Genomic DNA, 22655 nt, shown 5'->3' on the forward strand with positions numbered 1-22655 from the left:
GTCAAGGCAGAACCCCCAGAGTGGTTTGTGCCAGTCTTCCCGGCCAGGGACTCCCTCGCTGGTTCCAGCAGGCTCCCTCCGCACCGGTATTGTCTACTCGGGCAGGCAGCTGCTCTCCAGAGTCTCAGGCAGAGAAGGGTCTTTCTCATCATGGCCCGCTTCACGCTTCCAGTTGGAGATCCAGGGGGCTGAACGTGTGTCAAGCGGGTGCTCTACGCCTGGGCCGGGCCCCTCCCCACCTGCTGCTCTGGCCCCGCCCCACCGCGGCCCCACCTGACAGCACCTGCCTTGCTCACCTGGACCCCGGCAGACCCGCTGGCACTCTTCTTGGGAGGCAAATCTGTTCTGGTTCCCCTTGCAGCCCCCGTAGTTGAACTCTGTGCACAGCCTGGAGGTGGAGTTATAGTAGAAGCTGGGGATCCGTGCTTCACAGGGGCCAGGCTCCTTGGGGAGTTGGCAGATATCTGCAGCCACAGAGCGGACAGACATACAGACAGAGAGACAGGCAGGCAGGCCCAGAGGGAGAGGGTGCCTGTGTGAAAAGCCGGGTGGGGAACGGGCTCTGTGCTGGGGGTTCATGCATCTCCAGACGGGAAGCACCAAACGCTTTCCTTGAGCAACTCCCTGCATGGGAAAGTGGCACCTCTCGGTGGCAGAAAGAGCCGTCAAGTGGCTGCTGAATTCTGGCCAGGGGTCCCCAGAAGAGCAAACGTGTGATTGGGGTCTCCTGCAGTGTTTCCCCAGCCTGCACCAATGGCTACAGCCACGCCAGGCACATTGGACCCTGCTCTGGGGGGAGATGCCTCTGAGGACTCGTGGCCGGATCCTCATGCTCTGTAAGGAGAATGCGCAAAGATGCCTCTCGTTTCTGCCCCCCACTGGGCAGAGCCATTTGCCTCCTGAGCAGAAGAGAAAGGCTGAATTCTTGAAATGGGCCATTGGCCTCCAGGGTGGGGTTGCGGCTGCTGGCTAAAGGAACTGGACCAGTCCTCCCCCCCGCCAACTTCAAGCCTCTGCTCCTCAGCCTGTGAGCTTCTGCTCCGTTGGTTCTCCCAGCCCCTGGCCGAGGCAGGCCTTCCCCTTCGATGCAGAAAACACACCAGTACTCACCGGGGTCTCTGCAGGTCTCCCGGCACTCTGCCCGAGACGCAAACCGGTTAGCATTGCCCTGGCGGCCTCTGAAGGCAGACTTTGCACAGACCTGCTTGTCTGGGTTGTAGTAGTACATGGGGATGGAGCCGTTTCCCTGCCCACGGTCCAGCGGCAGCCGGCACAGATCTGCAGCCACAGACCAAGGAGAGAGAGAATCCTAGAATCATAGAAGAGTTGGAAGGGACCTCCTGGGCCATCTAGTCCAACCCCCTGCACTATGCAGGACACTCACCACCCTCTCGCTCACCCACTGTCACCTGCCACCCCCTTGAACCTTCACAGAATCAGCCTCTCCGTCAGACAGCGATCCAGCCTCTGTTTAAAAATCTCCAAAGACGGAGAACCCACCACCTCCCGAGGAAGCCTGATCCACTGAGAAACCGCTCTGACTGTCAGGAACTTCTTCCGGAGGTTTAGATGGAATTTCTTTTGAATTAATTTCATCCCACTGGTTCTTGTCCACCCCTCCAGGGCAAGAGAGCTGTCTAGAAGGAAAGGGGACCGGGGATGTCAGTTGAGCCTTCAGACCACCTCAACTTCCCTAACGGGACAGGGGCTCTGAGGAATGCCAGGGGCTTACTGCTTCTGCAGCCCACCTGACTCCCCTTCCCACCCCGGCCCAGTCGGCTGCCCTTGTGCAGAGCAGATTAAAGCTCTCAGGTCTCTGCTTCCAGGAGAGTGAGGCCTGCAATTAGGGTTGCCAACTCTGGGTTATGGAAATGGAGATTTGAGGGGGGAGCTTGGAGGGAGTGGGATTTGGGGAGGGGGTCCACCTTTGAAAACAACCATTTTCACCAGTAGAACAGCTCTCCATAGCCTGGAGATTGGTCATAAATCCAGGAGATCTCCAGGACCCACCTGGAGGGTGGCAACCATAGACTGAAGCAGGCAAACATTGTTTCTTAACACCGAATAACCCCAAAACCTCTTGCAGAGGGTTCACAAAGAGGATGCAGAAAATAAATCTAGAAAGACTGGGCACATTCAAGAAGCCAAAAGCAGGTGCAGGCTAGAGATGTTCCCACCTGTCGGCAGGTGTGGAATCTCCACTTTCGCTTTCTGTATTGGGTGAAGCACAAAATTAAACTGGACTTGAGGCTCAAGATGGCTGGCCTGTGGGACAGGCAGCCCCCTCTGAGGCGCCCGTCGGCTTACTCGGCTTAGCGCAGGCGTGCCGGCACTCCTGCAGAGTTGCAAACCGGTTCTCGTTGCCCTTGCAGCCGCTGTAGGTGAAGGTGTCACACCTCCGCCTGTCCGGGTTGTAAGAGTACCTCAGCCGGGGCGCTCGGCAGGAGCCCGTCTCTGGGGGCAGCCGGCAGATATCTGGAGAAGCAGAGCAGAGATGATGAGGACCCAGCAAGCCAGAGAAAGGGCTGCCCAACTCACCCCCCCCCTCCTTCCTGCCAAGGGCCGGCCAATCAGGACGCAGGAGACTAAATCCCAGCGTGAAACAGGCCACATTGCTGGCCATTCTTCTGGCCCAAATGGCACAGCAGAATTCTGCAGCTGAATTCTTGAAAGTGGCTGAATTCCGCCAACAACCATCACCCTTGCAAGCAGCCAACCAAATATGTGTGCATTTATAGACTGCTTTATTTAATTTCTGGGTTGCCCTCCCAGCACACTCACTGAGGCCAGGGGTTCATATGTGGCCAAGATTGAAGTGCCACGTCAAAGACAGTAACGGGACAACGTCTGTTCCCCTGGCACTCCACTCAGCCAAAATCATTCTCCTGTCGTGCTGCCAAGCAAAGGAAGTGCCAGCTTGGTGTTAACCACAAGCGGCAGCTTCGAATCTGGAGACCTGGGTTTGATTCCCCACTCCTCCGCCACATGCAACCAGCTGGGTGACCTTGGGGCAGTCACAGTTCTCTCAGGGCTGTTCTCACAGAGCAGTTCTGTCAGGGCTCTCTCAGCCCCCCCCTCCCTCACAGGGGATCTGTTGTGGGGAGAGGAAAGGGAAGGTGGCTGGAAGTTGCTTTGAGACTCTTCCAGGGAGTGAAAAGCAGAGTACGGAACCCAACTCTTCTTCTGACCTTGCAGCATTTCCAAGTGGCCCAAGTTCACCTCTAAAGGAGTGGCAGCAGAAACATGTTGCATGGCGTAATACTTAAAACCAGGGGTAGTCAAACTGCGGCCCTCCAGATGTCCATGGACTACAATTCCCAGGAGCCCCTGCCAGCGAATGCTGGCAGGGGCTCCTGGGAATTGTAGTCCATGGACATCTGGAGGGCCGCAGTTTGACTACCCCTGCTTAAAACCATCGAGCTGGAGAGGACCTCAAAGGATGACCAGTGCAGGAAATGCACCTCCCCCCCATCTTCTGAGTGACCCCCCTGCTTTAGAGAAGGCCGGACACCTCAGGGGCTCATTTGGCCTGGAGGGAAATTCCTCCCCCATCCCGAAGGGGAGTCAGCATCACCCCCTGCCAAATTCATCGAGCAGTAAAGAAACCTCCACGAGGCACAGAGCCTGGGGGGCCGATTATGTGAGAAGAACCACCGAGGAAGAAAACAACTCTGAAAACAGGCTCTTGAAAAAAATGTGTTGACCCAGAAGCCGTTTTGGTTTATGTCTGTACTTCATAGATACGAAGGCAATATCTACAAAATAAATTGGAAGAATTATAACCAAAAATGTCACATTTTTGTACCAGCCAATTGGTTGAATTTTTCTCGTTTAAATTCATAGCAAGTCAGAGAATCAGCAGGGCCGTCAGGTGGCCCCCTCCCCACGGCTTTGCAGTCTCCAAAGGAGGAGACCCCGCCCTTAATTCTGGCCCTGAGAGGGCCTGAGAAGACCCCCCCCCCTGACTGAAAAGGTCTCTTCTGGCCTGCTTAGATGGGTCTTCCGGCTGGAATGCTTCTTTCTCTTTCTTCCTCCCAAAAGGGCCGTGAGCACTTGGGTGATGGAGGCCACTTCCTTGCGTTTTGGTGGCTTCTGTGGCCAGAGAGAGAGAGGGAGAGGGAGAGAGAGAGACGGAGAGAGAGGGGGGGCCACAAGCCAGACTGGCACTTGCCTGGGTTCCGACATCGCCACACGCACTCCGTCTGTGTTTCGAACCTGTTGCTGTTGCCTCCGCAGCCTCCGTAGACAAATTCCTCGCACGTTTGGCTGAGGGAGTCGTAGTAGAACCGGGGAATCCGCTCTGCACAGGGCCCAGGGTCCTTGGGGAGCCTGCAGATATCTGCCGGGGGGGGGGGTGGGATGGAGGGAATCAGGCTGCAAAGGTTAGGAGACAAACTTGCCTGCAGGAACGTATGTGAAGAATCAGGATCACACACAGAACTGGAAGAGACCACAAAAGGTCATCCAGTCCAGCCCACCCTACCTTCTCAGGGACTTAAAAATCACCCCCTCCTGACAGGGGCTCCCCTGATCACCACTGTGGGATGGGAGGTGAATTCCCTCCAGGCCAGGCTGGGTTCTGGAGATCTTATTGGTGGTGGTGGGGGGGGGGATCACTTGGGCATGAAAATGGGGCCACTGTGGGTGGGTAGGTAGTTGTGAGTTTGTGCATTGTGCAGGGGGCTAGACTAGATGACCCTGGAGGTACCTTCCAACTCTATATTTCTCTGATTCTCTCCACTGAGATCCGTCCCTGCCCCAAGCCCCACCCACTCTGGGCTCCACCCACAAAGTCCCCAGGTATTTCCCAGCCCAGAGCTGGGCCTAATTGGCCGTATTCCTGACCCCACGAAGGAGAGGCGTGGCCGGGGAGGAGTTCTCCTGCTCTCCCACCTTTCCTGCTGCAGGTCTCTCTGCATTCTTCCAGGGTGGGGAACCGGTTGGCGTTTCCCCTGCAGCCTCCGTAAGGGAAGGGCAGGCACTTCTGGGTGGCCGGGGAGTAATGGAACCGGCGGGAGTAATTGGAGCAGGGCCCTGTGTCCGGGGGCAGGACGCAGACATCTACCAAGAGAGAGCAGAGGGGGCCTTTCAGCGCAAGAGGCCTGTGGCTTCTTTTTGATATCCATCTTTTTGATATCCTTTTTAGCACTGCTGAAGAGGTCCAGGGAAGAGGCAGCCATGCTGGGTCACGGTCTGGGTCAGAAACACACAGCTGCCCCGCAGGGCTGCTCTTCAGGGATTACGGAGGCATGCCAACAGCCAGGCAGGGCCTGGAGACCTCCTGGAATTCCAACTACTCTCCAGATGAAGGGGCTCCGTTCCCCAGCAGCTGGCCTCGTCTAGGCCGTGAAGCCCTGCTGAGGTCCCTTCCCCCAGTCACGTTCCATCCCCAAACCTCCAGGAATCTCCCAGCTCAGAGTTGGCAACGCTGAAATGCAGGTACTTGGAACCCTTTTTGAAGAAGGGCAGGGTTTGAGAGAGAGAGAGCTGGTTTTGGGTACCCAGCTTTTTACTTATAGTGGTTTACCAAAACCTTCCCCTTCCTCTCCGTGCAACAGGCAGACACCCTGTGACATAGTGGGGGCTGAGAGCTCTGAGAGAACTGGGACTGGCCTGGGGTCCCCCAGCTGGCTGCAGGTGGAGGAGGAGTGGGGGATCAAACCCAGTTCTCCAGATTACAGGCTGCCACTCTTGACTGCCACACCAGGCTGGCCCTCAGAGGACAGAGCTGAGTCATGGATGGAAACCAGCAGGAACGTTAAAATAGCACTGAAAAGGGTGTGTCTCCGAGGAGGCGGGTGACAAACAAATTCTTGTTTGCAGAATTCCAAAATTCCATTTCATTAATTCCTTTGCCTCCTGGGTACTCAGCGGTTTTTAGGAAAACAACCTTAAGATAAATTCAGGTGGGTCAGCATGTTGGTTTGAAGCAGCAGGACAACGTTTGAGTCCAGGATCACCTGGAAGACTGCTTGAATGCAACACCCCCACGTTATTTGGTCCAGGCCTACACTGAAGGGCTGGTGTTTCTACACTGCAAAAGCCTGGTCATATACTCAGCAGAGACACCTGGCTGCAGACTCTACCAAGAAGCCAGTTTACTCTGGTTTCCCCTCTGGGTAATCAGAGGCCTTTGTTCCAGGTGGGGACGCTTACTTGACTCTGGGAGAGAAGCCCAGCCTTTGTGCTCAGTCACATGGCCTTGTCTTGTTGTCTCCATTGCAGTTTACTCTGCATTGTAACGCCTTTGTTGTAGCAGTGTGTTAGAACTGTCCTGCTCTGAAACATACTAAGATTTTATGGCCCTGATCTGACAAGAGGCCAAGATCAGAGAGCATAATATATTAATGTAAATATGAGCAAGTAAACTTCATTTTTTTAGCCTCTAGGCCAGGGGTAGTCAAACTGCGTCCCTCCAGATGTCCATGGACTACAATTCCCATGAGCCCCTGCCAGCAGTCACTGGCAGAGGCTCATGGGAATTGTAATCCATGGGCATCTGGAGGGACGCAGTTTGACTACACCTGCGGTCTTGTCAGGGTTCCCCTGTCTCATTGAAGCTTCCTTAAGGCTTCTGAGGTAAAGCGTATTCTGCGCTCTCTCAAAATGTGCCGAAGAGTGGACCCTTTGCAGCTGGGCAGGGGCAATTCTCTTTGTATATATTTTGCCCCTCCACCACAACATGCGGTGCCTCTGAGAGGACAACAAAGACCAGCAGTTTTTTTTCCCCAAGGGATAATCTTTGGTGTGCATGCAGCATCCTGCTGCTAGGATGTTCCTGTCCCGTCTCCCTCTGCGTTGAAATCCTGGGGTCTCTTCCCAGTTCCATCGTACCTGGGTGCCGGCAGACATGCTCACATTGCTCGAGAGTGGGAAACCGGTTCCTGTTGCCCTGGCAGCCCCCGTACAAGAAGCGCACACAGGACTGGTTGCGCGGCTCATAATAGTAGAAAGGCACGTGAGCCCTGCAAGTACCCGAGTCCATGGGAAGCTGGCAGATTTCTGCAAGTACATGAGAGAAGAAGGGTTGTTAGAAGGCTGGCCCCAAGGATCCTGTGGCAGGACAGGTCTGCTTCAACCTGGAGGCCCCCGTGCCACTCTGCCCATTCCAAGGAATTCCCAACCCCTGGAGAGGCTGGTCACTCCCTCTTGGGTAGCATCACCATCCCCACCTGACCAGTGTTCACCATTGTCTGCTGAGAGGGTCACAACTCCCAGCTTCCCTTCTCAGGACTGAGGCCTGGCCTCTGTGTCTCCCACTGTCCAGCTCCTGGCTGGCAGGGGGGGGGGGCAATTTACTGCCTGGTGCGCTGCAGGGAATTGTTTGTTTGTTTGTTTGTTTGTTGTTGTTATCCAATCAATTGCCAAGGGTCGGACACAGACTGAATGGATAACAACAACAATGTTTGTTTGTTCATTCCTCTTCTACCCCATCACTGCCAGGACTGGATCATGGCAGCTAACAATCCTGGTAAAACCACATTAAAACCCATAATAAACCCTTTAAGATAACAACACAATCCCAAAAAACCAATCCAACCGGCATCCGATAATTCCCCCTGTGCCCTCGCTCCTACAGATCGATACATCTGCAGAGGGGATTAGAGGAGCTGCCTAGATCTTAACCAATGAAATAGGGAAAAGTAAGGAGGGGAGCCAAGATCTTATAGCTCCAGCCTCAACTAACAACCTGGCGGAAGAGCTCCGTCTTTCAGGCCCTGTGGAATATCTGCCTGACAGCTACCAGCCTTTGAGGAGCTCCCCTTTTACGGTCGTGTTTCCAAGACGGTGGAGCTTTATGTGCCGATCCCGGCAGAGAAATTCCTGGAGGTCTGGGGACGGAGCCTGGAGAGGGCAGGGGCTCAGTCAGTGTCCTAAAGCCCCCCCCTCCAAAGTAGCCATTTTCTCCCAGGGAGGTGGTCTCTGTGTGTCTTGGAGAAGAGCTGCCATTCCCCAGGTGCCCCCTGGGGGTTGGCATCCCCATGAACGAGGGGCCCTGCTGACCTGCTTCTCTCTCCCCTCCCTCTCGCTCTTACCTGGGTGCAAGCAGGTGCGCTGACACTCCTCCAGGGTCGGGAACCGGTTTCTGTTGCCCCTGCAGCCGCTGTAGACGAATCTCTCGCAGGTCTGGTTGGCGTGGTTGTAGAAGTACCTGGTCTTGCGCTGCTGGCAGCGGCCCCGATTCACGGGCAGCCTGCAGATGTCTGAAAGACCGGGGGGGGGGGGGGTTGGGGGAGGGATTTTAAAGAGGATTCAAACTCAGACTTTGCCCGGAAAGAAGGGTAAGGAGATGCAGCGTTGCCATCTTCCAGGCGGGGCCTGGAGACCTCCCGAGCGGCTGAGCTCAATGGCCCTGGGTCAAACGGCAGCTTTGGAGGATGGACGCCATGGCCTGGCCCCCCAGGGAGGTCCGGCTGCTCCAGAGTTAGAGACTCTGCTATGGGGAGAAAATCAGGGGGTGGAGATGCGGAAGGGAGGGGGCCCAAACCTGAGACTGCTGCATGCAAAGCTGTTGCTCCAAGCCAGAGCCTGGGCCCCTTGCAAGCCAACTCTGGAAGGGAAAGGGGGGGCTGCAAGGCTGACATGTCACCCTGAATGTATAGCGTCCCCCCCCCCACACTCACCGTTGTACACGCAGCTCCAGACACACATCTCCAGGGTGGGGAACCTGTTCTCATTCCCCCCACACCCACCATAGATGAAGCCTTGGCAGCTCTGGGAGCGGGGTGAATAGTAAAACATGGCGATATAGCCAGCACATGGCCCCTTCTCTGCAGGGAGGGCGCAGACGTCTGTCACTGGAAAAGAGGGGGAATGCCAGATGGGAGGACTGGAGGAGCCCTGAAGAGAACCCAGGAGGGCAGCAGGGGCAACGGGTGTGACCAACCAAAAGTCCCCCAAGAAGACAGGTATAGTCCCAAGTTCCAGAGGAGGGCCACAGTTCAGTAGGACCCAGGGTGGGACCTCAGGATCTCCAAATATTCCAACGGACCTCATAGAATCCTAGTGTGGGAAGGTCCCTAATGGCCACCTGCTCCATATGGGGTAAGTCTCACACTCAAAGATAGGGGGAGCTCCCCACCTCCTCAGGCAGCCCATTCCCCTGCTGAACTGGACTCCTAGAATCCTAGAGTGGGAAGGGGCCATGGAGGCCATCCAGTCCCACCCCCTGCTCAGCGGAGGATCAGCCTCAAGCACCCAGGAGAAGGATCTGTCCAGCCGCTGCTTGAAGACGGCCAGTGAGGGGGAGCTCCCCACCTCCTTAGGCAGCCCCTTCCACTGCTGAACTGGACTCCTAGAATCCTAGAGTGGGAAGGGGCCATGGAGGCCATCTAGTCCCACCCCCTGCTCAAGGCAGGATCAGCGTCAAGCATCCGGGAGAAGGATCTGTCCAGCCGCTGCTTGAAGACGGCCGGTGAGGGGAATCTCCCCACCTCCTTAGGCAGCCCCTTCCGCTGCTGAACTAGACCCATAGAATCCTAGAGTGGGAAGGGTCTGTGAAGGCCATCTAGTCCCCCCCTCTGCTCAGTGCAGGGTCAGCCTCAAGCATCCAGGAGAAGGATCTGTCCAGCCGCTGCTTGAAGACGGCCAGTGAGGGGGAGCTCCCCACCTCCTTAGGCAGCCCCTTCCACTGCTGAACTGGACTCCTAGAATCCTAGAGTGGGAAGGGGCCATGGAGGCCATCTAGTCCCACCCCCTGCTCAAGGCAGGATCAGCGTCAAGCATCCGGGAGAAGGATCTGTCCAGCCGCTGCTTGAAGACGGCCAGTGAGGAGGAGTTCCCCACCTCCTTAGGCAGCCCCTTCCCCTGGTGAACTAGACTCCTAGAATCCTAGAGTGCGAAGGGGCCATGGAGGCCATCTAGTCCCACCCCCTGCTCAGTGGAGGATCAGCCTCAGGCATCCAGGAGAAGGATCTGTCCAGCCACTACTTGAAGACCACCAGTGAGGGGGAGCTCACCACCTCCTCAGGCAGCCCATTCCAGGGCTGAACCAGTCTGACTGGGAAATCCCCCCCCCCCCCCGATATCTCTCCTCTTTTTGAGATCTAAAGCCCGGCTCTTCTTCTTCTGGTATCTGGACCAGTCTGAGCTCTGCCCTGCCCGGTCCTTCATAGCCTGCCGTCCCCCCTGCAGTGGAGGCTCAAGAGAAGGGGGGCTTTACTCACCCTCCTCCTTCTGTGCAGCCGGTAGGCCAAGCACCGTCCCCAGAAGCAGGACCTGCCTCAGTTCCATGTCTGGTGTGCTGGCATCCGGCTGGCAGGGAGGCTGTTTGTTTAATGTCAGGACGATGGGAAGGGGGTGGGAGGAGACAGGCTGCCCCATTGGCCAGCCCCCCCCCCCCCCCAGGCGGGAAGGAGGAGAATCAGGCCGGACAGCAGCCGATTTCAATCAACAATGGCATAAAGTGGGGCGGAACGACAGATTCCTGCAGAGGAAGAGACAATGGTGGGGAGAAAGACCAGTGACTCTCACCCTGCCTTTGGGGCACCGAGGGGTCACCCAAGGGCGTGAAAAGCACTGGCCGGGCCTGGGCCTCTTCACCCTTTCCTAGGTGTAAATGTGATGCAGAGAGCTGCTCTTCTCCAGACGTCCCTCCAGGACAATGTGGCATTCGTTGCCTGAGGATGCAGGGATGGCCAGAGGAATACACAACGAGAGATCTGTCAGGGGCTACTAGCCCTGATGACTGAGGGGAACCTCCATATCCAGGGGCACTAATCCTCTGAGTCTCAGAGCCAGGAGGCAACCTCGGGGGGAGACCTCGGCCTCTCCGCCCTCCTGTTGGCTCCCTGGTGGAGCTTTGTGGACGCTGGACGAGAGGGCTCTTCTTCTATGTTTCGGTTTTCAGAGCCTCATCTGCTCATGATGGACCTTGATCCTACTCTGGTTTTATTTTAACTTTTTTTTCTACATTTTTTCTTATCTCCTCTGTTGCATATTTCCTTAGATTAAAATAATACTTAGTTGCTTTGATAGGAGGATTAAAAAAAAAACAACTTGGTTTTGAATTCTAGATGTTATTTACGGTTCCCAACTCTACCCTAGGAGATTCCTGGAGATTTAGGGCCGGGCTGCGGGAGGGACTTCGATTTCTCCTTGACCACAGGGCGGGTATACCATGGGGCCCAGCCTCCAAAATGGCGGTTTCCCCCCAGGGGGAACTGATTGCTGCAGTCTGCAGTGCAGTTTGAATCCCAGGAGGATCCCAGGTCCTGCCTGGAGGTTGGTGACCCCAAGGGGTGCGCATGCTGTCATGTGTTCTCTCCCACACGGGGTCTTTTTAGGAGTCGCACGCAGTGTGCCTCCGGCCTTCATCCAGGCTAGGTCTGCCTGGCAGGGCGAGGTGCTCTGTGCAGACAAGGAGGTCCCTGCCAGACGCTCAGGACATTCTCATGCCTCTTTGAGGCAGCCGCTCGCTCGGCAGCCCTGGGCCAGGTCAAGGCCACCCCTTGAAGAACAAGGCAGGGCGTGAGACGGCCAGGAAGGCCTGGGAAGAGCCACAGAGGGAGATGGGGCTGGGCAGGAGCATGGCTGGGGAATGGCTGCAGCTGCCTCTCCCAGCCCCTGCGGCGATTGAGAATTGGAATTACACAGAGCTGTTAGAGACCCCCGAGGACCATCCAGTCCAGCCCCCCGCCCACCTTCTTGGGGACTTACACACACCCTGACAGGTGCTCCTCCAGTCCCCTCCTGAAAACCTCCGATGAAGGAGACTCCACCCCCCTCCTGAGGAAGTAGATTCCTTCTACCAACAGAAAAGGCTTGCTAGTATTTCAGTGGAACCTCCTTTCCCCTAGTTTGAACCCAGGGCCCCTAGTCCTTGTCAGGAAAGCTGCAGGGAACAAGCTGGCCCCCTCTTCAACTTATGTACCTTTTATATAGTGAAACATAGCTATCCTACCTCCCCCGCCCCACACACACCTTGTCACTGCTGGTTTAACCATGTGGCCCATGTAGCACATGCTGCTGCAGGCCTTGCCCTGCCAGGGACCCCGCTGGGTGCCCCCCCTGCCCAGGGGGGCCATTGCCTCCGGGGGCTCAGGGCAAGGGAGATAAAGGAGCCAGCAGGGCTGCAGCCCTCTACGAACTAATTTCTGTGCTGGCCGCCAGGTGACCGGGCGAGGGACAGCCTGCCCTGCCCTGCTCCCTCCAGCTTCTGACTGTGGAAGCCGCTGGCAGGGATTCTCCAGGGGTTCTTGGCTTCCTTGTGGGGGGGGTGTGTGGGAGATTTCAGACCAGCACCCGCTTCTTCCTCCAGCACACACCCTTTGCCTCCCTTCCCAGCTCCTGCCTGCTCGGAGGCAGCACAGTGTGCACAAATCTGTTTATGGTTTGCGCCGCCTGGGGGAGCAAGAACAGGAGCCCCAAGTCGGCCACAGGCCTTCCTCTCTGCTAGAAAGAAGCCTCTGTCGTGGCTCTGGAGGCAAGCAGCCCAGGGGTCTCCTCGTGAGCAAGCACCCTCCTTCCTTCCTTCCTTCAGGTGCTGCTGCCCCCTCTTGCTTCCTCTGTGCTCTGCTCTCTAGTCCAGCAGGAAGTCGGGGCCACGTTGCAGTTAGGGCGTCGGGGACCGAACAAAAGTGGACTTGGTGACCCTGGAGGTCCTTTCCAGCCCCAGGACTCTATGGAATTTAAATGAACTAAAGTTCCTTTCTGGATTCTTCTTCTTTGACTATAATCCACCCCGAGTCTATGGAGAAGGGGCGGAATGTCAATTTAAAGATGAAAGTCAATAAAGTCAACAGTGCCGTCCTCCAACACTCGGTTCCTCATGACAGTCAGAGAGGGAACTGCCAAACATGAAGGAATTCGACCCCAGACTGGCCCATCGTGGTCCCCCCTCTGCCTCAGGTGACCAGCAGGCAGCCTCCCTTGCAGTGCGCTCCGTGGGGGTGTGGAGGAGCCCTGGCTGCCCAAGGGAGTCTGCCTCTTCTGCTCCCTGGCCGAGGGGAGTGAGGCACAAGGGGCTCCTGGTGGCCCCAGATACGAGCCCAAGAACTGACACCGCTAAACAGGGGGGGGGAACACTCATGTCTTTATTGGGGAGAACGTGGCCCCTTCCACCAGCCCCCTTCCAAGATGCCGGCGGTGAGGGTGGGCCGGAGGCTGCCGCAGGCTGCCGGCCCCTCCGGAGACTTCGGGGGTGCACTGGAGGGCCCCATCATCTCTTGACAGGCCGTGCAAACGGCTCACTTTACTATGCAGTGATCTGTGGAAAGAAGAGTGGAGCGGTGAGTTGGCCACCTGGGGGAAAAGGGGGTGGTCTTTGCCAGCGGGGGGGGGGGGGTCTTTGTCTGCCTTTCAGGGTAGGGAAAGATCCATTTCTGCTGTCAGCTGGGAGGCGGGTGGCTGTTCTCCCACCCCAGAGCTCCCCCGGGGGCGAGGCCAGCAAGGCAGATTTTGGTTTGATGAGACAGCTTGTCCTGGAAGATTAAGCTCTGCCTGTTTGTGTCACTACAGAAGGAAGTTTGAGTCCAGGGACCCCTTGTAGACCCCCAAAGTTTGATTCAAGGGATGTGCTTGTGTGTGCGTGTGTCCTTGAAGGGTGCCTGCACATGGAGGCTCACACCGTGAATGAAACTTGGTTGGTCTTCAGGGGGCCCCTGGACACACCCTTGGTTCTGCTGCTGCAACATGACTCTCTGGACAAACTGTGGCCCTCCAGATGTCCATAGACTGGCAGGGGCTCATGGGAATTGTAGTCCATGGACATCTGAAGGGCCACAGTTTGCCCACCCCTGCTGTAGAGAGATGGGGTGAGGCCTGCAGACCAGTTCTACCTTTCATTGGCAGAGCACTGGGGCAGTTTTAATCTGTAAACCCTGATGGTGCAGAGGGGATCCCTACTGACAATTTGTCTTCAGGTATCTTCAGGCTGAGAAACAGCAACCTCCCCCCTCCCTGCTTCTCGACCTTCCTGCTCTGTTTCTCCAGCTGCACCTGCCTAAGAGATCCTGTGACCAGAAGGTTTCTTTCTAGTAAGAGAAAAGGATGTTCCAGTTTGTGCTTTGAAGGAGTGAAATCTAAAGCACCAGTGGGGAGTGGTGGTGGTGGGTAAGGGGAGGTGGGCAGGTGGCAGAATTGTAGAACCAGTTTTGTTCTTTAGCTTCGGCCAATCGCCAGCTCGCAGGCTGCCTTTATGATCTGGCGTATGTTATGCGTGCAGCCACGATAAGGATCCTGCAGAGGACCAAGCTTGAGGTCCAAGGTAGGATGGAGGCAGTGGGTTACTAGGATCCCCGCTGCAGGATCCAATGGTTTTAAACCAATCAACTGGGATTGGCCAATCACTTGCAGCCACGGGTGATCCTTTGGTTCCTGGATTGTATATATTGTTTTGGGGTTTTCTCTCGAGTGCAATCTTGGTTCTGGCACCATGCATCATGTTCTGGCACCAATGCCAAGGACTCATAGAATCCTAGAATCATAGAGTTGGAAGGGGCCATACAGGCCATCTAGTCCCACCCCCTGCTCAACGCAGGATCAGCCCTAAGCATCCTAAAGCATCCAAGAAAAGTGTGTATCCAACCTTTGCTTGAAGGCTGCCAGTGAGGGGGAGCTCACCACCTCCTTAGGCAGCCTATTCCACTGCTGAACTGCTCTGTGAAAATTGTTTTCCTGATATCTAGCCTATATCGTTGTACTTGGAAGTTTAAACACATTACTGCGTGTCCTTTCCTCTCCAGCCAACAGAAACAGCATCCTGCCCTCCTCCAAGTGACAACCTTTCAAATACTTAAAGAGGGCTATTATGTCCTCTCTCAACCTCCTTTTCTCCAGGCTGAACATTCCCAGGTAGCCAGAGAAGCCCGTCCCCCTTACCTGGCTTCTTGCAGACTATCAAGCACTCCAGTTCAGACTGGAACCGGTTGTCGTTCCCTTTGCAGCCCCCGTAAGTAAACGGGCGGCAAGTATTGGAGGTGGAGTTGTAGTAGTAGCGCTCAATGCAGTTGGAGCAGGGGCCTGAATCCGGGTGCTGCTTGCAAACCTCTGTCGCCACAGGAGGGAGGGGAGAGAAGGAGCAGGTGAGGGGGCAGCAGGAGAGAAGAGGAAGCAGAAAGAGCCCTCCGGGGGCCGGGCCCTGGAAAGGATAGTGCCAAGCCAAGACTCCCGGTGAGCTTTCCCAGGCATGGGCACAGAGTACCTGGCGGAGAATCATTGCTTGGCATCACGGAATCCTGGAGTGGATTTTGAAAATTTGGATAAAAGTACACGACAAATTGCAAGCTCTGTTTAATTGTAAATTTCAACTTGCACCTACAAATATGTTAAGTGTTTTTCCTACAGGTCTTTGCAAAGAAGGTGCAGAATTTCTTCTCCCACACCACCACAGTGGCCAGACTTCTTGTAGCTTCCAGAGGGGCATGCTCCCTGGCAGCCCTCGCTGGGCACGTGGGCACCCCCGATGTTTGGTCTGGCCAGAGGTCGGCCATCCATGGTCTGCGCCCCCAGCCAGAGCTAGGAAAGGAGGGACTCGGGTAGAATCATAGAATCACAGAATCCTAGAGTGGGAAGGGGCCATAGAGGCCATCTAGTCCAACCCCCTGCTCAACGCAGGATCAGCCCTAAGCATCCTAAAGAACAATAGAATCCTAGAGTGGGAAGGGGCCATAGAGGCCATCTAGTCCAACCCCCTGCTCAACGCAGGATCAGCCCAGAGCATCCTAAGTACCTGGATTGATTTTCCCGCAGGTCTTCTCGCATTCCTCCTTGGTCTCGAAGTTGTTGGAGTTGCCCCCGCAGCCGCCGTAGGTGAACTTTACGCAAGCCTTGCGACCAACGTCGTAGTAATAATGTGTGAGGGAGGCCTTGCAAGGGCCCCTCTCCGGAGGCAACCGACACTGGTGGCTGCGCACTGTCGGAAGGACAAGGGAGGGCAGTGAGGCCGTGTGGCCGGACTCTGGAGCACTGGCTGCCTTAGCCAGTCCTGCAGCCGGGACCCCTTGGCCGCAGCGGCCGCAGCCGGGGGAGCGTGCCAGGGACAGTACCTGGGTCCAGGCAACTGCGGCTGCAGCCGTCGAAGCAGCACTTCTGGGTGATGGAGCAGTCCCTGTCATCGTCGCAGGTGTTGTTGCAGGGATCACAGGTTTGCACCACTTCCCTCAAGGGACAGACTCCGGGGTGCTCTGAAATGAGGTGGGGGAGAGAAAGGGGGTTCTGTTGGGGCCAGCCCAGCCCTTGAAGAGACCTTCCTTGAGCCCTCCTGTTTCCTCTTCTCATCCCTGGCTAAGTCTTTTGCCTCCTTTTCGCTCCCTGCACCTCTTGCCCCTTTTGACTCCTCAGAGCACAAGAGAGACCCACCTTTCCTTCAAAAGCAACGATTCTGGGGGTGAGCAGGCCAAGAAACACTAGCAAAGCCCCCTAAACTGGGCCTTGTTCAGCCCTGGGATGTCTGTACAATGGCAGGATATATGAAGCAGTAACTGAAAGGGAGCCTCTGAGCACGTGCAGAGTTCTCTCCTTGCCCTGCAGTATTGCCACAGGTCACAACCCTTCTGGTCATTCAGGAGCAGGGATTAGTCAGATGACACCCAAGCAGACGTATAAGAGTGCGTTAGAGGCAGCCATGGCTCTTCGTGGGATTTGTCATCCAGCTTTCTCACTGGTACCGAAGGCAGATTACAAAGGTGGTCAGATCTACTCAGTCCGTCAGGAAGCAAATGACAAGGCATGTTTTAAAACACAAGAGGCTGAGAGCAAAACAGAACAACACAGCGGGCCTGAAAAAATCAAAGTTATAAGAAAGACATTTCAATCATCAATCGGAAAGTAAAGGACACAATTTTAGGGATGGGCAATTTGGTTTGGATGAGCCAAAAATTACACAAATCAATGCTGACTCAGGTGCTTTTAGGACCTATTTGAGCCAAGTCACCCATCCGGACACTTTAAACGGAATCAGCAGTAGTCAAACCATGGTTGAAGGAAGGCTATGGGGGAGGGTGCGATCAAACACATTGGAGAAATCATGAATGCTCGGCGTGGTCAGCGGAAAAAGGGAACGTGGTCACCAAAGGATCCGCTGGCTCGACACGATCAAAGCCGACCCAGGGATGACCATGGACCAACTAAAAGAAGCGGTCAGAGACAGGGGCGCATGGCGAAGACTCCTATAGAATCACCAAGAGTCGGTCACGCCTGAATGGATAACATCATCATGGGGGGGGGGGGGAATAGTATGCCCAGCAGTTAATCATTTATGACCAGCTGCTCGACAGGCCCTTTAAATGCCCCCCAGCCTTCTCTGGGAGTGTCTCCTCTGCCTCAGAAGGATGGGGGTGGGGTGGAGGCATTTAAAGGATGCACCAGGCAGCGGATCAGCCACTGGGCATCCTCTCTCTCGTCTCAGGGAAGGCAGGTTGGAAGAGGGCATGTCCAGAAGCTGATCTGCCATCATCAAATGCTGCTGGAGGAGTCTGGGGAGGAGGCATTTAAAGGAGCTGCCAAACAGCTGATCATGACAGGTTAGCTGCAGGGAGTGCCCTTGGCTTGGAGCAGGGGTAGTCAACCTGCGGTCCTCCAGATGTCCATGGACTACAATTCCCATGAGCCCCTGTCAGCATTTGCTGGCAGGGTCTCATTTGTAGTCCATGGACATCTGGAGGACCGCAGGTTGACTACCACTGGCTTGGAGGATGCAGTGTGGGACTTCCGGCTTATCCTCAGCAGGGGAGAAGGAGTGAAGGGGACCATTTGATGGAAACTACCACAGAAGTGGAGTGTCCCAAGATGGGATCTGGCAGCATCCTGAGGGTGTTCTGAAAGAATCAGGAGACCTTCTGGTGTCTATGGGAGATGGAGTGAGAGGACTGACATCTGTGGGCAGGACAGGAGAATGCAGGGGGATGGATGCACTTTTGAGCCTCTATGGCAGGGGTAGTCAAACTGCGGCCCTCCAGATGTCCATGGACTACAATTCCCATGAGCCCCTGCCATCTGGAGGGCCGCAGTTTGACTACCCCTGCATACCTTCCCTCTGCTGGTTGCCTGCTGCTTGCTCGCCAGTAGCTCATGCTAAATAGGTTGGGGAATCCACTTTATGTGATCCCCCAACTCGCGCTTTAAAACGGAGGATGTAGCCGGCCGGTTACTGCCCAGAGGCTGGACGTGGGCGACGTCATGTGGGGCAGCCGGAATAGAACGACTGCATAAGGTCAGCATTTCACGACATTTAACGGGTGCAGAAATGCCCAAGGCCTCGCGGGTGTGAAAGGGGCAGCTAGGGGTCCTGGCAATTCCAGCTGCGACCCTGGACTTTAGCCCTCTGTTACCCAGCGAGTTCCATTTGCCACCTGCCTGGAGTTGGCAACCAGCCAGAACAGGGGGTGGGCAAGGACAGGGCTGGCCCTGCAAGGCAGAAGCAGGCTGGCTCCATCACAGTTCTAAACATGTTTTCAAAGGCACTGCAGGTGGGCTTTCTTCCCTTCAGGGCTTCTAACTGTGAGCATGAGCATTAAAAAATCGAAGAGGGAGTCACATCCATGGACAGGACTGTCGCAGACTTGGATGGGCTGCAGTCCTGGAACGGACGGAGAAACCTCCCCGGTTAAAATGGAATTGTGGGGTAAATGCAGAGTAAATGCTAAAAAAACCCAAATAAGCTCAATCTTTACTTTTATATCCTGCCCTGCCTGAATGCTCAGGGTGGGTAACAATCAGTATAAATATAAAACCAGATATAAATTCCATAAGCATTAAAGCATTCTGTTTTAGCAGCCCCCGAGTGGTCTGTGTGGGAAGGGGGTCAGGTCTTCTCTCAGTCGCGAGCACCACGGAGATGGAGGGAGGGGCATCTTTCCATCCCTACTCAAATCTCAGGACCTCCCCTTTTTTTAGATACGAATCCTTGGCCTGCTCTGCGTCCCCAGAACCCAGCGCCGCCCATGCCCCCTCCCCCGGTGAGACCCCCTCGCACCTTTGTCGGATTCCATGCACAAGCGCCAGGGGCCCAAATCGCAGCACTTCTGGCTGGGCTGGTACCCAAGGCAGTCGTAGTCGTCGTTGCATTCTGCCGTGCACGTGGCGGCATCCGGGTCCTCCAGAGCCAGCTTGGGGCAGTAGCCACTGAGGACTGAGGGGGAAGGGGAAGAAAGAAGACCCACCGTCAGGCTCCTAACTGGCCAAGCAGCTGGAAGACTTTTGGTTGACATTGTAGAACAAAATGTGAGTCCCGTGTGACCCTGGAGGCCAACAAAGTTGAATTCTGGGTATAAGATTTCGTGTGCACGATCATCGCTTCAGAGGTTTTGTGTTGGACTAGATAAGATCTGTAGGGTGTGTCATTCAACAGTGTATGAGGGATATCCTATAGGGCAGGGGTAGTCAAGCTGTGGTCCTCCAGTTGTTCATGGACTACAATTCCCATGAGCCCCTGCCAGCGTTTGCTGGCAGAGGCTCATGGGAATGGTAGTCCATGAACATCTGGAGGACCACAGGTTGACTACCCCTGCTATAGGAGGAATTGGGAGGAGATGTGTAGTTAGCACAGTTGGAATAAGAATTTCTTGGTATTTTTTTTCAAATAATCTCCTGTGACTGGATTGGTTCAACTGGAGACTTGCTTTGAGTCCACCTCCTCCCTGGTTGTCTCTGGACAAACATAGTCGTTTAGACTGTTAGGACTATCTCTCACCTCCCTCTTTACAGAGTTGTTTCTCTTTTCAACAAGGCCATTCATTTGTCAAACAGCAAGTGCTCTGCTCCCCTTTTGCATACTTAGAACCTGCCAAGAAAATTCATACCTGTCTGGATCCTTTGATTTCAGTAATCTACCTCTGACACGTTCGTCCCACCTGTGCTCCAAGGAGCCAAGCTGCCTAGTGGCTCTTGCCTCCTCCTGTTCCTCCTGGTGACAATTCTGAGAGACCTTTAAGGGCAGGCTGAGAGAGTTTCCGAGGGATGCGAGGGGAGGCTGGTGAGCCGGGGGTTCTCTCCTGCCTGCTCCGCCCCCCTGACCATCTGCCATGTGAACCTGGCCCCACCCAATGAAGAACGGGCACAGAAAGTATATTTCGCTTTGATTCACTTTGTTGATTCCTGATTTAGCTTGCCTTCTGAGGTTAGGTGGTGTGGGTACTGCGGTGATGTGTGTCTCCCAACAGATGGGGACAAAATGCCCAGGGAATTTATCCCACCAGGGATATTTTAAATGTTCTGGAAGTTGTGAAAGACACTGCATATTTCGAGATCTACCTCCTCCACACACACAAACACACACACAAATGATTGGGGTCAAAGTCTTTAAGAGTATCGCTCCCAGGATGCCTCCTTTCGGGGGCATTGGAAAAATCATCCCCATCTCTGAAAGAGGCCTGCCCCCCCCCCAGCTGTAGCTCTTCCCTCTGTCCCACTGGGATGGCAAAGCTCAGGGGTTGCAGCCCTGGTCCATCTGGCAGACGTAGAGAAGAGAGGGTCCCATCGGACCAGGACAGGGATTCCTGGAACAGGACGTGCGTAGAGGCATGGCTGTCCTCCTTCATTCCCTGGTGCCGGAGGAAAGGAAGGGGGACTCAAGTGGGGAGAGGGTGACCTTGGGTGGGCGGTTCAGACACCTCTCGCCCGGGCAGGGTGGGTGGGCAAGCTGGTTTCAGACTTCCCCCCCCTCCCTCCCCTCCTCCCTCCCTCGTTGCCCCAGCAGCCCCCTGCTCACCTCCCTCAGGAAGCACACAGAGTTGCCCATGTTTGGTTTTGCAGCATTTCTGACTCCCTGGGCAGCTGGAATCGTCCTGGCAGTAGTTTCCACGCAGCTCAGCTTGATCCGGGTTCTGCAGAATATCAGGGCAGGTTTGGGGCTTCTTTCCTCCTGCAGAGGTGGGGGGCAGGGAGAGAGGGGGGGAGGGAAAACCCATCATGGTTCTGTTGCCGTAAAAGTAAGACATCACAGCCGTTCTTCTAGAAAAGCTCGTCTATATTTTATAATCATATTTATTTTCCACAAATATACAGATATATGGTATTGACATCTAAGAACACAGTATTCCAATCAGTTCTCTATTTTTTCTACTTTTGGGAAGAGAAGGAAAGCGGAGGAGGGAGAGTCAAATTGGTCCGGGCAGCTGATTTGGGCAGCCTTTTTCAACCTCTCAGAGCTTCTTGTGGCGCAGGGTGGTAAGCAGCAGACATGCTGTTTGAAGCTGTCTGCCCATGAGGCTGGGAGTTCGATCCCAGCAGCCGGCTCAAGGTTGACTCAGCCTTCCATCCTTCCGAGGTCGGTAAAATGAGTACCCAGCTTGCTGCTGGGGGGTAAACGGTAATGACTGGGGAAGGCACTGGCAAATCACCCCGTACTGAGTCTGCCATGAAAACGCTGGAGGGCGTCACCCCAAGGGTCAGACATGACTCAGTGCTTGCACAGGGGATACCTTTACCTTCCAACCTCTTGACCGTGGAGGAACCCCTGAAATATTGTTAGGCTTTGAGGACCCCCAGAAAGGGTGACCTGTCCCAGCAGAGAAGTGGGTGTGGAAGGAAGGGCAGGAGCCAGCCGGTCATCTTTCCTGGGGGGCGGTGGGGGGGGGGGAGAAAGAGCAGCAGGGGAAGGAGCATCTTCAAGACCAAGAAGATCTCCAGGGCATAATCAGACGCTTGGACGTTCTGCCGTCCCGAGACCTGGCTGGCCCCTCAATTTCTGCTGCACTAGAAGCTCACATTTCTGCTGGCTCCCCTGTAGAACTATCCATTGAGCACAAGCTTTGTGTTTTTAATGTGCTAATTCGATCCCACCCCTACCCCCCCCGCTGCCCCCCAGCCCCTGGCCAGAGCTGCAAACCTGGAGTCAGGAGGGCACCCACAGGGAGTGCAAAGCAGGAGGGAGGAAGAGATCAGGTGGGGCTTCCTGACCACGAGGGACACGCAGCCAGATGGGAAAGGGGGAGCGCCACTCACCTGTGTACAACGTTGGGCATGCAAGTGGCAAGCCAGCCAAGAAAGCAAGACTCCCGGGGAGGAGGAGGAGGCTCAGATGCATGGTTCAGTTGGGGCGCACTGCTGCCTGCCTCCCAGCCAGAGCCCTTCTTATAGCCTTGCCTGGCCAGCATGAAAGCTTGTTTTCCTCCACACAGCCCAGCCCAGCCCAACCAAAACAACTTGGGGGGGGGAGGGCGGGGGCAAGGAAGAGCTGGAGGCTTCCCTGGCTCTGATGCACGCCCTCAAGGTAGCTGCTCTCCGTCTGGGTCTGCCTGACAAACAGGGTCTCTGATGCCCCCAAAGGCTGGGCAGGACGGAGAAGTGGCCAAAGGCTCTTTGGAAGGAGAGCAGCCAGCACTGTGGCTGCCCAGGGGTGAGGCCCCTGCTGAAGACAAGGGGATGCCAGCCCCCAGGCGGGGATCTCCCAGAATTGCCTCTCATCTCCAGACTACACAGATCAGTTCCCTGGAAGAAAATGACCCCCTTGGAGGCTAAGCAAGGGGACTAGAAGAGAGATGGGTGGGAAACTTCAAGAATCCCCGACTTGGTGGAGTTATTTGCCCCCCTCCCAGTCTAGTTTCAGACCTGAGCAGGGGACCGGAATGACGGTCATGCCCTCCCAGAGGAATGGGATCAGACCCTATTAACTCAGTGGGAGGCCTTTCAGAAGGGGGTGCTGGGGGATGGCAAGAGGGTCTCTCAAGGCCAGGGGTAGTCAAACTGCGGCCCTCCAGATGCCCATGGACTACAGT

General features: G+C 55.5%; 2 protein-coding genes across 2 annotated transcripts; both read right to left on the minus strand.

The window, feature by feature from the left end:
• Nucleotides 1-93: 93 nt before the first annotated feature.
• On the minus strand, nt 94-10262 carry LOC143836694 (papilin-like). The gene is made up of 10 exons (XM_077336238.1): nt 10167-10262; nt 8625-8798; nt 8037-8204; nt 6835-7002; nt 4894-5061; nt 4172-4339; nt 2308-2475; nt 1111-1278; nt 297-464; nt 94-188 (listed from the first exon to the last, which is right to left on the minus strand). The coding sequence occupies exons 1-10, from the start codon at nt 10231-10233 to the stop codon at nt 94-96; spliced, it is 1512 nt and encodes a 503-aa protein (XP_077192353.1). The 5' UTR covers nt 10234-10262.
• Nucleotides 10263-13016: 2754 nt separating this feature from the next.
• On the minus strand, nt 13017-22013 carry LOC143836618 (uncharacterized). The gene is made up of 7 exons (XM_077336107.1): nt 21883-22013; nt 20648-20800; nt 18914-19069; nt 15987-16124; nt 15671-15853; nt 14821-14988; nt 13017-13207 (listed from the first exon to the last, which is right to left on the minus strand). The coding sequence occupies exons 1-7, from the start codon at nt 21962-21964 to the stop codon at nt 13188-13190; spliced, it is 900 nt and encodes a 299-aa protein (XP_077192222.1). The 5' UTR covers nt 21965-22013; the 3' UTR covers nt 13017-13187.
• Between the last annotated feature and the right edge of the window lie 642 nt (nt 22014-22655).

Source organism: Paroedura picta, chromosome 4, assembly GCF_049243985.1.
Source record: "Paroedura picta isolate Pp20150507F chromosome 4, Ppicta_v3.0, whole genome shotgun sequence".
Taxonomy (NCBI): Eukaryota; Metazoa; Chordata; class Lepidosauria; order Squamata; family Gekkonidae; genus Paroedura; species Paroedura picta.